Below are 16,157 nucleotides of genomic sequence, written 5' to 3'. Positions count from 1 at the left end.
CACTCTCAATAGCCACCATATTCTACCAAAACTTGTTTTCGCATTACATTATTGTAACCCAGGGGGCAACTTCAGAACAGTACAGACTTGAGGTGTTATTTACTCGACAAGCCTTCAGTTTTTAACTGCAGGCATATTTCACAGTGCTTTTACCTGCCAAGCTGTCAGTGATCTCCTCTCCCTCCTAATACAACTCTAGACTGTAACAGCAGATGACAAAGCATGCAGCAGTTGAATGCCAAGACTCAGTCTCAACCGTTTCATAAAAATTCTGACCCCTGATTGTTTTTAGTAACTCTTCATTCTAGCCACCGTATTATGTTCTTAATTCAGCATTATTGGTACTTAGGTGACCTCTTAAAGCGTGGTGATACACCCCAAAGTAAAGACTTGCTGAACAAAAGTAAGCGTGGCAGGAAAGAACCCAGAAACCCAAACACATTACTTACTTGACTAATTAAAACGAGCCGGCCATATTGTTCCCCTGGTTTTGCAAGGACACAAGCAGATCATCTATTTTTTCAATATTCTGATTGGTTGCCATAGCCGAAGGTAGTGGAGAGTTCTCAGAAATCTGCTGGGAGAGAAGCGTTGGCACTGCTGCTTGTCCTTCGCTCTGTGGCTGTCCTGGCTGACTTATGGCCATCAACTCATCCGGCAGCGTGGCTGGTCCAGAAGTTAGCAGCTGGCCACAGTCTGCGGCGCAGGCAGTGAAGAACAAAGGAGCATTCAGATTAGGTTAATACATGCAGTGAATGAGCCAACCTCCTCACATACACCCTTATTGACTGTAAACTGTGTAGAAGGTTACACGCACTTTGGCTCACACGGCCACCTTTGCTCACCACCCCCCTGGGTGGAAGCAGAGATCCAAGCTGTACGTACTGAATATAGGGACCCTGTATTATGACCAAACGCTATTAGCACCCCAGAGGACATCGCTCAGCTAGAAATAAAACAAAACGCAGAGCCTAAGAGAAGTGTTGAATATGCCCACCCTTTGCCTGTCTTAATTCAGACGTGTCTTTTTCAGCTCAGCCAAGGTATCCGCTAGCTCCTGCTATAAACCTGCAAACTGGGTCTCCTCTCCCACCACCTGTCTTCAGCGTCACGGCAAGGCTTGGCTGATACGGCCTGACCGACCGCGGACTAGCACACAGCTCTGGCTTTCTGTGCAGAGCTTCTCTAAACTGATCTAACCCTCATCAGCACCTGCTACTTCTGGAGCTTCACAGGTACCTACAGCCCCTTACAGACTGATCAAAGGATCCGCATCCCAAAGAACCTGTCAGAGAGGCTAGACTCAGAGATGAGACACAGAAAAGTGCAGGCTTAGAAGGGTTGCAAATACACTTCAATAGACACTTTGCTGGACTACGCAGCTTCAAAAACCTTTGTTTTTCTTCAACAACATGTGGAAGAAGCCATTGCATAAACTGCTGAAACCAAATGCAGCAAGAAATAAATTAGTGGAGCTGTCTGAAGAGGGCATAACCCTTTTTTTTTTTTTTTTAAAAAAATATGCGCTACAAGTATTTTATTAATAATTGAACAATCATTGTCTTGTGGACTCCAATGAGCAGCTCTTCTAAATTTTAAACTCAGAATCGGGCATCTATCACTTACTGTTTTGAATGCCAAACAGGAATATTCCTGATGTCTGCTGAGATGAAGCAGGAGAATTCTGCAGCTGGTTGATAGCACCTCCTGCTGTGTTGTGGAATAAAGCAGCCTGTTGCTGTGGTGGAGAAGCAGTTCCCTGCATTCCTGCCATGCTGTTTTGAGAAGAGTACATAGGGGACTGCTGCAGCTCTTGCTGGCTCATACTGTTCTGCAAGGCAGACATGGAAGCTGAAGAGATGAAGAGGGCGACCTGTTGCTCTTGAGAGCTTGGTGACCCTTGGACCAACTGAATCTGGGGGAGTTATGGAAGATGGGTGGCTGCTGTGCTTCTGCCTGGCTGGATCCAGGGTTCTGGAGAGAAGACACTGTAGTCTGACTCTGGAATTGCATGGGCTGCTGCTCCTGGTTCATTGACGCCATGTTAGTCTGTGGATGAAAAATGGACTGGCCTTGTTGCTCCTGATTGGTAACTGGGTTTTGATTTGGATTGAAAATCATGTTCTGCTTTTGAGAAGCAATTGTACTCATTGCATTCTGATTACTGAACATCATGTTCTGCTGCTGCTGCTGCTGCTGTTCTTGAGACGGAGGACTACTCTGAATAGCAACTATCGAATGCTGAGGCTGGAAGATAGCTCCTTGTTGGTTCTGGGGAATTGAACTGGACTGGATGGAGCCTAACGACACTTGAGACTGAAACAAACCCTGCTGAGCAGGCTGAGTCTGGGGCTGTTCTTGGGGAAGCATAGAACTCTGGATATGAGAGATCTGTGTCTGCTGTTGGAAAGAAGTCTGCTGTTCAGTGTTTGTTGCTGTCTGAAGAGGAGAAATGGAATTGGGGCTTGTGAAGAACGACATCTGTTCCTCCTGCGTTGCAGCGTTGCTCATTGAGCTCTGGGAAAGGAACATGTTGGCAGACTGCTGGTCTTGAGGAACTGAAGAGCTCTGCAACACACCCATGGCGCTCTGCGAGTGGAACATGGGAGGCTGCAGCTGGTCAGAGGAGTTAGTACTGGTCTGGTTGTGGACAATGGAATTTGGACTGTGAAAGAGCGAGCCTTGCGTTTCCTGTGGTATATTCTGAGTATCACCAATAGGATTCTGAGAGTGAAAAAGCTGAGCTTGTGAATGTGGAGACTGCTGCATAAAGCTGCCCGACTGTATGGACATGATTTCTCCGCCTTGCTGGAACAGACCACCTCCTTGTTGCTGAGTTCCACTTGCCTGAACAGTCATCATGTTTTTGGTAGATGAAAAGAGATTAACTTGAGACTGACCTTCTCCACTATGCTGCATTTGAACCATGGTCTGAAATACAGTATTCTGCATTTGTTTACTTTGTCCTGAAGCTTCTTCTCCATCAGCAGAATTCGATGCCTGAAACATAGCAGGTCCATTGTTGGAAACCTGCTGCTGAGCAGTAGGAGCAGTCTCACTTCCAGAAACACCAGGAGACGAAGAGAATAATTCACACTGCATTTGCATGTCTTCGCCGGTCGGTAAGCCACTCATTATGTGAGAAGCCTGCTGGTAAACAGGTGACTGCTGGAGGCCTCCATTCCCTGACGTTGTCGAAGAGAACAAATCAGACTGCATCTGCGTTGCGGCTTGGCAAATGTTTTGCTGGATTCCTATCACCATTGCCGCAGAGGTCTCCATCGCCTGCTGCTGCTGCTGCTGCTGCTGTTGGTTGGATAATGCATTTTCAGGCTGGGAGTGAACATTCTCAGCTCGCCCAGGCAAAAGGTTCTCTGGTCTGGAATGGACAGCTGTGTCCGATGAGGAAAATATCCCAGGATTTACACTATTTTGTATCTGGCTAACTTGCTGAAAGATATCTGCATTTAGCTGATCTTGAACATCCTCGCTGCTGTCCGAACCGGAAAATAAAACAGACGATAACTGCTGTTGAGCTTCCAGTACCTGCTGCACCAAGTCAACATTTCTGTTGCTGCCAGTGGCGGTGTTGGTTGGAAAATTTCCAGCTTGCAGTTGCTGTATAGTGTTCTGTAACTGACTCACGCCGCTCGCCGATGAGAAAATACTTGATGAAATCTGTTGCTGCAATGCCTGTGCTGGTTCTGAGAGCGTCGACTGTTGTTGTTGTGACGCATCAGTTAATTGTGACAAAGTGACTACTGTGCCATCCGACTGCAAGACTTCCCTGGTTTGGGAATCTCTTGTTTGGAACTGTGCAGCTTGCTGCAGCAATGCGTCACTGTTCTGCAGCTGACCTGGAGCAGAGACGGCTGAAAAGCTACCAGGCTGGGAAATGTCCTGCGTTTGGATAGTAGTTAGTGTCTCTGGATTATACACCTTCGGCTGTATTTGTTGCTGGTTTTCATTTTCAGAAGGTAAATGGGAAGCAGAAGTTGATATGCCGGACATACTGTTTTCCAATGTTTGTTGAGTTTGTCCAACCACATTTGAGGCCTGAAAAGAGCAATACATTAAGCAATTCGTAAGCTTATTCGGGTTATGCTTCCAAAGTTCAGGAGAGATCAGACAGATTTGATGGCTATGTGTGTCTCCATACATAACCAAACAAGGAATCAAATGACTAGTGATGGAAATGCTACTTCGAGGGAGGAGTCAATGAAAGCAATGCTAGGAAGTGATTAAAATAATATTCTTACAGTAATTTACTACTTCTGTGTCACAAGACAAAAAAACCCGATCATCATAGTATCACTAACCAATCAAGTTGTTTGAATGCAGGAACAAGGTAAGTTACTTGCAAAGGTAATTCTCTATTATTTTAATTGTGCTCTGGGATCGTATGTTTTGTCCAGACTGATCTTGGACATGACATTTGCCCTGTGTGTTCCTCTTCTCTGCTATTAGAACATGGACTGATGGGCAGATGTAACCAGGACCACTGAAGCTACTACTGTCTTCAGACCAAAATCAAACTTACCTTGAAGACAGGGGGAGATCTTTTTTCTGCACTTACTTCCATTGGAGCCACATCTTCCTTCTTAATCATACTGCTTGGTATGAGTGGAGTTATCAAGGCACTAGGAAGAATGTTCACCTTCTCCAGGTTACAACCCGTGGCCTTCACTGCTGCAGTCACAAAGGAAAATAAAAGGAAGAAAAAGAAGAGGTTACCATTCGGCACGCAAAGAGTCGGCTTCTAGGGGTGGCCTGCTTCCCGTTTTGCTTCTCAGCCCTGCAATAGGAGCTCTCATCCTCCTGAAAGATGCTGATACGCAGAGATCATTGCAAACATCTGAATACTTCAAATAATCCCAGGAAACCTGACATCTTCAAAAGTTATTTTTAAGACAAACAGCAATGCCACAGATTTATTTCTGTTTCATATCTTCCTAGACCCAGGACAGCCATCCATCAACCGCTTAAACTACAAACATAAAAGCTTAAGGCATTTTTCCACACATTACCAGATTTTAAGCTTTGCTGCACTTTAATTGTAATTCTTTCATTTTGAAAAATGTCTGTTTTCAGATAACCATGTGAACAGAGTGCTCAAAGCATTCGGACTATATTGTTATTCTGTCAAATCAAGGAAAAGCTTGATAAATCTGCACACCAGATCTGCAGAAAGAGCAAGTTGTTATTTTGCCTTTGCAGTGCCTATTTTCTCTATTTTTTTTTTAAGCAGAAAGATGGCTTCTTAAAATGAATTAAGATTTTAGTTTTAATTTTTCCTGATCCACATAAAAAATGTTGAGATCTTTTCTGTAAATGAAATTAACTTTCTTGATTTCAAATACTGCTGAAATTGAGGTTAAAACAAACCAACGGGAAAGCCTTTAAAAATCATAGTTCCTTAAGTACTTTTAAGTAAATTAAAGAATTAATCTCCAACATAAAGCAACAGATCACGCTTGAAACAAATTTAATCTTACAATGACATAGCAATAACATTTCTGCCAATTTATATCAGCAGTATGCCACGTCCTCAGTAACAGTCCTCGTGCGTTCATTATACGTAAAAACCAAAGGCCTTCTCCTGAACGTTATTTTCTGTCTTCAGCAGTAAATTCTCAGCCGTCAGTATGGCAACAGTTGTCAGTATACCAACAGCCAAATAAACTCTTTCCCTCCTCCTGCTAACTCTCACGTTTGGGGTGGCTCCAGAAATGCAAGCCCCGTGACCTGATGCGTTGGGCTGTGCTGCCGGCAGGGAATGCAGTTCGAGTGAAACTATTCTAAAATACGCCTGCTTCGGGACACCTAGTGGCACGGCGTATTTAAAGACAGCAGTCAGTATTTTTCTGTAAAAAATATTCACAATTTATAAGCTTTTCTATGTGCTTAATCATGTTGGGTTCATGAGAAAAAATTTTTAAAAATATCTAAGTAAAAAACACCCCAATGGTATACAGATTAGATTCTAGCAATGGTACGCTTGTTCACAGTGACTTAGTTGGTTGGAAGAATGAAAACAGAAATGAGATTAATAATGAAAAAGAAGTTTTAAAAGCAGAGAAATACTGTTGGTTTTAGCCTTTTACTACATTTTTGTAATACATTTAGTTTAGAACTTCTGAATAGTTACCATCTTAGCAAGGCACACACCCCCTCTTTCCCTCATCTCCCGAAGCTGGGAACCGAAACCATCAGTAACCGCTTAAGAACAATGCTCCAGCACTACTGCACTGTTAGAAAGGAAAGACCTGAACTACATGGGGTTGCCCAGACACTCCCTCCTCCCCAAGCTTCCAAGAGCAGCTTAGAATTAGAATTATACCTCTGTTGTCCTGAAATCTAACTTGTCACTGAAGTCTGTCAAATCTGCAGACTCTCAAAACGTTACAGCCAGGAATCTGTAATGGCTTTGGGAAGCCACGTTTTGTTTTTTATACATATGCAGATGTTGTAATAGAAATTATTTTAAGGAATATTCAGAGATACCCGAAACAAAGATTAAAATTGCCTGTGATAGGAAGAGAAAGGCCTCGTAGCTCAGTAAGTAACTGTATGTGCCCCTGGCAGCAACAGTTCATTCTGTCTAGCCAGGGCTGCTCGTAATGATGCCACCTAAGAAATTATGAATGCTAGGGCTTCGCTCCCAGTGAAAGGAAACAGGAAGGACGCAGCATCCCACTGGATGCCCAGCTGGTCGGTACCATTTCAGAATAGTGAGGAAGGACGGGCTGGGAGGCAGGCAGAGACAAAGTACATAAAGCAGACAAAATCATCTGACCCCTGGTTGATGATCAACCTAGAGGAGAATAGGTACAGGAATGGAAGCTCAAAAAAGAGCTGGCTAGCAGAAAACCCACACAATAAAGTAAATTGAGATTTACTGCATAAATTAAATGGAGGACATTAAGCATCAGAAATAGCACACTCTTGTTATGAGCAGATGTTCTCCCGAAGCAGCCTGTATCATCCCTTGGTTAAGTCTCCACACTACATCAGATGGATGCCAGGCTTGCCCCGATACATTAGTTATTATTCTCCTCATCTTTTTAATCTTGCTACTAGAAGTCTTACCAGCCCTTTTATCAGCTTGTTTCACTGCTCTATGTATTTTTGTATATTTGACCCCCAAATATTCTCTGCAGGTTTAAACTCATCGTATCTTGTATTATCCTCCCTAACAAGTTGTAAAGTCAACTTGTAAATATATCCCCTGCCAAGACCAAGCTATTAACTTCAAACATGAGCTTCATGATTTTAACCTGAAGCTATGGATTCCTATCAAACTTGGGATCATGTTGTTAATTTGCTTACCTTTCACCCTGCTTTCACAAGAGCAGGCTCTGGAAATTTCCATTAACCTTTGTACACTACCCTAGTTTTAAGAGTCACCTAAGAAACATTTCCTTCCTCTGCTTTATTCCAATATCAGAAGGATCAATTAACTTCACACTTGAAAACCAGGCAAACCTAAAACTTGTTGCCTTGGAACAAAACGACAAACTGCACGGATAGACCAGTCAGGGGAAAAAAGCCTACTGACTTTTTATGAAAATGTAAGTTGAAATGGCCAGAATTAGGAGTCTTTACTAGACCCACGGAAAGCAGTTTTATAAAACCACTGGACGGCTTCTGAAAAATACCAAGTTGGCACATTCGTGTTTTTCAGTACTCAGTTCCTCCCCACCAGTACCTTTATGTGTGTTTCTACTTAAATTAACACTACACAGTTTCTAAAGTAAAGTCTTTATACAAACTGCCATCTTAGGCTTCTTGTTTCTTCTTTACTTGCAAGCACATTAAATAAAGATTAGACTGCAGGGCCTGAGGCATGAAAAAACTTTTTTTTCAATTTTTTTCAAGTTTTTTTTTTTTGCAAAGCTTCTGTTCTATACTGGGTCATGTTAAAATATATTTAAATAAATACTGTTATAAAGTAAAATATTCAGAATCAGAAAACAAACCTCATTGTAAGAATACGGCCAGATTTTATAAGCACAGACTTATCTTCACAGGACGTCTGATTCATTCCTCCAAATTTGGGTAGGAATTTATAGTTAAATTATTAACAACAATGATAAGAATCAATTTAGTACCTTTTATAGCCTCTTCAAAAGAACAATGTTGGGCTGGGCTGGAGATTTCCTTCTTCACATTAACATTCAGGGTACCAGCTGTTGAGGCAAAACACATTGAGAACTTCCTTATGTTAAAACAGTAAACATGCAAAAAAAAAAAAAAAAACCAAAACCCAAACAAACCAAAACAGTTACTTATACCTTAAAGAAATTAAGATTCTTTGAAACCCACACAAAGTTTTGCACTGTGTATTGTAACACAGATAAATAAATAAACAAAAATGCATTATATGGTCAAACTTCAGCTTTTCTTAGGATAAAGCCTGGTGCTATTTTTCGGTTGTATTTGGTGCACTGTATGTAATATGTCTACTTTTTCCCTGCTCAGCTTCATTTTGAACCTTATACTAGAAATGGATGATACTTTATAAGAACAGCTGTCTCCCTGCAGCTGAATCCTGACATACCCACCACATAAATAAGAAAAGCCAAGCCTTTAGATTTTATTATTTAACAGAACAAACCACGCCAGCAGGAAGAGTTTTAAAAGATCCATGTTACTTAACATTTCTGTTGTATGGACTAAATATTTCAAAATCAGAAATAAGATGCTTAGCAGGTAAAACATTCCTTCCTCCACTTTTCTATTTTACATACATGTATCTGGAGTGTATGTAAATGGTTGCACATCGTGTGATCTTCCAGCATTGGTCACCACATATATTCCCACAGAAACAGCTGAGGTTATTTGCTGGTCATGATATGGTGGCACCTTCACAATAAGGTGATTCTGCAATGCAAAAATAATTTAAGAAAAATCACATTAGAAACCTTATTTCATTACTATTGACCTTAATTGTCTTTACACCCATCAAAACAGAGAAACAGACTGATAAAGCACCATAAAAAAAAAAAAAGACACTGGGGGAAACATGATCGAGTTACACTTTCAGTGAAGCGAACTGATAACTAACATGTGCTGGAAGAGATTTGAATAATCTGCTTATGTGATTCTCAGTGGCAACTTACAGCTCAAATGGAAGGTGCAGAAAGGAAAGACATACCAAGTCCAATACTTTAAACATAAACTCACGCCTAACGTGCCTTACTGAACTGCAACGTCTGCCATCAAATTCTGCTGGACTGAGACACATCACTGTTCTGCTGAATCAGGTCTCTGTATTCAGTGTGAACAGATGGAGGATGCAGTTTCATGTTACACTTAAGCGGATTTAACACTGAGCAGACGTCAAAAAACAGGCGTGTAATCCTTCATCAAGAGTAATAGCGATGAGCGACCTGTCTATCCCCAACTCCCTGTCTATCCCCCTAGAAATGGGAAATCACTTCTCCCAGCACATGCATGGAACCCTGCCTCCAGAGGTGGGAGCACGAGGACATTTGTCAGACATCATTTACATCTAATAACGTCTCTAATTTCAGCCCAGTAGTCTATAAAGGCACTTACGTGTGTCAAAAAGAATGAGCAAATATTTTGTACATTTCAGAGTGGAGCAGCAATTCAGCTCGGTATAAAGACTATGGCATACACACAATCTATTTCCACTCAGTAGTAAATCTAACGTGGCCTTAGCAAAGCTACTGGAAAAACTGTATTAGGCCTTTTAATTCCATTTTATTTAAGGGCATAGACTTGCTCACCAAGTTTGCATACGACACTGCTACTCTGGTATCTGAGTTCTCAATTAGAAATTAAACAATTATACTTGTATAAACTCAAACCAATGATATTCTACCAGACTCACTGAGGAACTTACTTGAAGAAAAAGAATATTATTTCTAGAAATGCACAGGAAGAGGGAAAGGCTTATCCAGTTTTTCTTTGGAAATGGTCAGTCTTTTTATTTATTAAGTTATAATAGTAGTAGTAGTAACAATAATAATACAGAAGTACCTGATGAAATAATTCCATGTCTATTTCAGCTTCTGCCTTCCAAGAATTCTCATCTAAATGAAAGTTAAAAAGCGTTCTTTATTGCACATCCATATAAAGCAATTTATTTTAGTGCCTTTGGTTCTGCTTCTCAGTTTGTTCTCTACAACTAAACTTTACCAACCAACGTAAAGGCAAACACCATGCTCTCTTCAGCCCCCCAAGCCAGTATTGCTTTCACACTAACCAGAAACATTCTCTTGAAAAATCACTTTTGTTCCCTTTAGAAAGTTCTTGCCAATCAGAAAAACTTCCTCTTCACCCTTCACTGAACAACTGTGCAGACTTTTCTTTAGGATCTCTGGAACTCCCGCTGGCTGAGCTGCAATTGAAAAACCACATAGTTCGAAATCAAGAAAATATCAACATCCAACACAAAAAGCTTTTACTTACAGGATTAGAAACAAAACCACAAAATAATTCCTGAGCTTCTCCCTTTATTATATCATTCATGACAAAACTTTTCAGAAGAGAAACATTTCTATTATTTCTTCAGTAATGACCTCATTTAAAATAAATAAATAAATGAATAAATAAATAAATAATATCACATTTTGGTAAGTTATTCACTAATAATCTTTTCCCTTTTCTCCTGCTGCATTTATTAAATCTTCAAAACAAAACTTTCAGTGTTTGAGCTAAAACTCAAGAAGTGTTCAGGAGAGAATTCTGTAATTTCCTGACACAGAGAAGGACAAACATATGCATCAGCCCTTAGATACAGCTGAAGCTCACCTTCAAATTTACCCTTAAGCTCCTAAAACCTTTTTTTATGAAGCTTATTTTGTTCTGCTACGCAAAGGGTAGAAGTAGTAATTCCCGTATTACCTGGCTTTTTACAGATTTGTTTTTGTTACTTGACACAGCTTTCAGGCTCATGCAAGAACTAACCCAGGGCTCTGAGCAAGCTGGTCCAGGGGGTTGGAACTGGATGATCTTGAAGGTCCCTCCCAACCCAAACCAGTCTATGACTCTCTAGACCTATATACTTCCGCTAACACAAATCCTTGCAAGAGTTACACCTCTAGTTGGGGATTATAGCAATTTATGTCCTGTAAACTAGCAAAGAGAACACGGCTTACAGATACACATCCCTGGAAACCTCTGCCTCTCAGCCAGCGGTTCAGGTGATTTCTATAACACATCTTACAATTTGTCTTTGCTTCAAACTATTTCTATGCTTCTCAAAGCATAAAGCAAGTAAGACCACATGTGTTAAATGAAAGTGAGCAAAGACAATTTAAAGACACTTTAAAACAGTGTATTCAGTTTGTCGCATTTAATATGTTATAAAATAATTTCAGTTTACAATAAAGGTTTCTCGACTACCTTTTCTACTCATCATAAAATCCTAGTGGCATAAGCTTGCGCTTTGCACTTACATGGCCCACTGTTTGGGTTTAATAACAGTATTCTCTGGGTTTACTGCACACAGGACCATACATAGTGCAACATTCCAAATTATTTAATGACCTTTCAGAAAGGATATTTCTACAACTGTTGCAGCAGGTTCCCAGGCAACCATTACGCAACTACTAAATATGCTCAAGGCACATGAACTTCTGAAAAGAGTAACTGGATTTAGGTTTGCTAACAAGTTAACAAAGCCTATTTAAAACGCAGACCTTAAATAAAGAGCCTGCATTTACTTAATGTCTTTCCTACGGTTTCAGGAACATTATTGCAACTTTGCCAGCAATGTTAGTTATAAACCACAACACAATCAGGCTCTGATAAGTGAAAATCTAAACCTTATGTATGAGAAGGTACAGTACACATCTGTAATAAGATATAACAAAGAAACCAGATGTAATGTGCTCAAGGCGATGATTTATATAAACAAATGACTTAAAACTTTGTTCTTTATTATGCCATACTGATTCAGCCAGTACGTATGTACCAGCACTATTTGGTTGGCTGAGGTCTACTGCAAGTCCCCACAACGTCAGAGTGAGCTGAGACAGCAGAAGCACACAGTCCCAGAAAGAGCCTCCAGAATTCCCCTCTCACCCTTCACACCATGATCAGTTTTACCCATATCGTGCCTCAAATACACAAGCCTAACCAGATTATTTTGCTTCTTTGTTTTAGACTTCCAGCAATGGAGATGCTGTAGAATTCCTGGGCAACCTCTTTCCTACTCACACAATTAGGAAGATTTTCTTACCAACTGACCAAACACAGCTTGCTAAAAACTAAACCAATTCACTTTTTTTTTTTTTTTTTTTGTTTATGAACTTCTATTTCCTTCTTCCTTTTCTTCTAAGGTCCCTCAGCGTGTCATCACTCTCACATATTCTCCTTTTTGCCCACTGCCCATATCTCAAAACGTAGCTACTGATGTTACAGGTATAAATGGATGCATTCAACAAACAGACAAGGAAGACTACAAGGAACCCTCATAAACCAATACTGGAATGACCTTACCAACAAGCTAAGCAGGAAGTGAATCAGAGACAGCTTTTTTAGATAAATAGCCTATTTTAAAATCAGTCTCTAAAACATCTCAGACACTCAGCTTCCACTTAAAATAGCAAGTTTTGGACTGTTATGTGTTTAAGAAAACACCAGATGACTTCCATTCCCATTTTTGCTATGATTTAAATAATTTTAGCTTTAACCATTAAGTTGATGATACAAACAAAATTATCTAGAAATAGCTTTTAGTGATTTCATAGAAAATGTCTTTTCTTAAATCTGAAAAGTAATATCAGATTCTACAATGCCATACTGACTGAACCAGAGCTACAGAGACAACTGTATTTCTAGCAAATGTACTTATTTATTTTCCAACAACATAAATGCATAAATCTGAGAACACCGCCAGTTTAAAACACACTGGAAAAAAAGATTTGGCAAAAAGTGGCAGGCGGAGGAAAAAAGAGGGACGGGAACACCTCAAGCTGACCCTTCTGGAACAGCACCCCAAACGTCACACTGCTGAAGAGAGGAGAGTCCTCCCCGGCGTCAGCAGCGGCTCGGCTGTGGTTCCCAGCCCGCCCAGGGCTTCCCAGAGGTTCCTGCTCTCCCCGAGTCTCCCCGAGGGATTCTCTGGGGGAATCGCCTGTTGCCTGCAGCACTGGAACTGCATGGTGGTATCTGATGTGGGAGCTCACATGTTTCTAATTATCTCCTCTTCCAATCTCTTTCTTTTGCTGGCAACAAAGCTGCAGTTTCTGATGAGTTGAATAGGAGCCCTGACACAATAGGTACTGACAGTATTTAGAAGGAAAAAAGAAAAAAAGCGGAAAAAAAAAAGGTAAAAAAACCAAACCAAAACAAAACAAAATGCCAAAACCCAGTAACTTTTTATACAGTGGAAAGAGCACAGCACAAGTGCCCAGGAGCTTGCATAATCATACTACGTTCCATGAACGGAGAAAAAGCTCTCCTATCTTCTTGTTCATCAGGACCTACCAGTAATCCCACCAACAGCTGTACCAAACGCATTTCCCTGTGCCCTCTCTGGCAGATGAGCAGAATTCCCCATCACTGGAAGTCACTGCGGACTCTAGAAGTGCAGGCAGCCTCCCAACTCCATTTTCCCTGCGTTCAGTAAACCCCGACCAGCCGTCCGCGCTCAGGGCTGAACAGAGCGTCTCACTAAGGAGCTGGAAGAAGTTTCATTCTTGCACTGAACCAGAACAGATTCAGCCCCCGGCCCAACAAGCTGCCACAGCTGTAGGGAGCCATGCCTACTAACTTATCACAAGTCCTTCCCACCACTGAAAGCTGACAGATCAACGTGACCATACAGAAGAGATTAAATCACGTATCAAAAAAGTCACACAGTAAATTCAAAGCGATCATGATCAAAATTCTGACCTTTTAAAAGGCAAAAAATCATTTAATAAAAGTTATAACTACTTTTAAATACTGGTCAGTCATTTAACTAACACCCCACCCCAAATAAAAATCAATCCATGTGATCTTAACCATAGCAATTCTGAAGTAATCACAGATTAACATCGGGGTTTTTTCCCCCCCAGGCATTTTATGGCAATCACACTAAAATCCAGAGTCTTCTAATACCAACTTTTTATTATGATACTCACTGCACAAAATTGGGGAAGAAGGTGTCTGAAGAGTCAAAGTTGAACCATCTTTGCGAGTGATGTTAACACGAAATACCAGCCTAGCACGTGTGCTTTTTTTCTTGGAACCAGCAATCCCTATCCTAGCTTCAACATCAGCATTTCTCAGCTTCAGTATTCCCACGCAATCAACCCTAACAACACAAAATAGTTGAGAGTTTAATAGAGTTTAGTAAGTTCAGCCTCTTTAATAATCTTTCGACTAGTTACGCAAGCCACAAAGTCAAAACTCTTGAAGTAATTACTGAATTTTTTTTTTTAAATTTACATGAAATTTCTATATGACCTTTCTCATTATATAGCCCGGTTTTCAATTCATCCCTACATAATTTGGATCATGAATCATGGGAGGAAGGAATCCGAAAGTAGTATGAATAAAACAGAAAATGCAATGTAACAAAGTAATTCTGGTAAGCATTCAATTTTTAATCACAGATCTTCATTCTTCCATTCCTAGGACTAGATCTGGGTTTGTAGGATTATTACTACAAAATATTCTGCATTCACTTAAAGCAGTAGTAGAAGAAAACTTACTGTAGTCATATTATTTTTTTATGCTCAGTGGAACTGGGAAGTGATAGATACGTCATACCGTAACTGTGGTCCTACGGGAAATGTATACAGGGCCAGGGTGAGAGAGTGATGCAGTGCTAACTGTCAGAAAGACATGCTGGATGCAAAATGGTTTCAAGCAAAAAACAAACAAACAAAAAAACCAAACACAGCCTGATGCGTTAAGAACAACACTGTAAATTTACCAGGATCTTAGGCCCTACATCCAAAAAGTAGAGGGACCATCCCATATCTAATTTGAGAACAAATTTTTGTGCTGCATCAAGGCCAACGAGCAGCAGCTGGGGAGCAGAGAGCAGGGGGGAAGTGTGATGGCAAAGGTGGCACCAGCATTACCGTTGAGAGAGAGGTGCTACAGCGTCACTGAAATACTAGGGAGACTTATTCTGAGGCTTCAAGATATCTTTTGAGAAAAAAGCTTAGGCAAAGCTCTTCCTCCCAGATAATTCTAAATTCATCTTTCTAGTATCTCTATACATATGTAGTTTTACATTAACGCTTGAGGACAATTACAAAATTACTCTCTAAGCTGCAGGTTCCAAACCTATCATGGGAATATATTTTATATTAAAAAAATCAAATGGATCCAGTCTGTCAGCAAACTGTATTATCCTGCTTAAGAAGTGGACACTAAGTTGCAGAAACGTGTCTTCTCTTGAAAAAAGACACTCTTCTAAGAGTGGCAGCTCTCAACCACATAGCCACTAAAAAAACCAAGATATGCTACTGAAAAGAATAATTTGAAAGAAGATCACTTCCTTTCTATCTACTAAGATACACGTGCAAAGCTTCTCAGGGAATTGAGCTTATATCTGAAGTTCCTTGTGAGACCCAGAGCACACAGGCAGAGGAGGCCACCTGCCATCAGACGGAGCGCAGCCCCCCGGCAGCGGCCACGCGCTGCCCGCACGCGTCTGTGACCTCCCTCCGCAGCGCTGCCGCTGCCTGGCCAGCCAAGCTCTGGGAAGAGCACAAAGCTGCAGCGTGCCACGCCAGAGGACGGTCTGGTGGAGACGACAGAGGTGGCACGAGCGAAGCAAGAGAGGAGAAAAGCCAGTTCAGCCCCGCTATCCGCAGCTCCCCGCCTTCTGGGCCTAAAGGGATCCGAAGAGCCCAATATTCTCCTTCCCTCTCCTGATCAGCAATTCTGCACTTGTTAAAAGACAAGACACCCAGCAGAACCAGTGAGCAGTTTATAGCTCATGTAATGCTTGAATATGCACATTATCATCAAACAGAACATGAAACTAATGTAACAGAGTTAATTGATAAAGGTTACGGAAGACCAGATTAAGCATTAATAAACAAACTGAGAATACGACTGAAAAGTTTTCTTATACATACAGCTTCACTAAGTGCCTGGTGTGTGCCAAGATGTTCAGACCTTTAACTACTAACCAGTGCAATCAAAAAAGGTAAATTAGTTTCTGAAAACAAGCAAAT

The 16,157-nt window shown here is 40.9% G+C and overlaps 1 protein-coding gene across 1 annotated transcript in view; it reads right to left on the bottom strand.

Annotated features, from left to right (window-relative positions):
* NFAT5 (nuclear factor of activated T cells 5) overlaps positions 1-16,157 on the bottom strand; it is an 80,978-nt gene that overhangs the window by 7,531 nt on the left and 57,290 nt on the right. Inside the window, 9 exon segments of the mRNA XM_042797689.1 lie at positions 450-696; positions 1,627-1,923; positions 1,926-4,056; positions 4,541-4,689; positions 8,112-8,189; positions 8,751-8,883; positions 10,009-10,061; positions 10,235-10,369; positions 14,103-14,275. Of these exon segments, the coding sequence (XP_042653623.1) occupies positions 458-696; positions 1,627-1,923; positions 1,926-4,056; positions 4,541-4,689; positions 8,112-8,189; positions 8,751-8,883; positions 10,009-10,061; positions 10,235-10,369; positions 14,103-14,275 (3,388 nt within the window). The 3' untranslated portion in view covers positions 450-457.

This window comes from Tyto alba, unplaced genomic scaffold (genome assembly GCF_018691265.1).
Source record: "Tyto alba isolate M040663 unplaced genomic scaffold, T.alba_DEE_v4.0 Super-Scaffold_26, whole genome shotgun sequence".
Lineage (NCBI taxonomy): Eukaryota > Metazoa > Chordata > Aves > Strigiformes > Tytonidae > Tyto > Tyto alba.
Note: the sequence above shows the minus strand (reverse complement) of the source record. Positions and strands in the feature narration are given on the sequence as shown.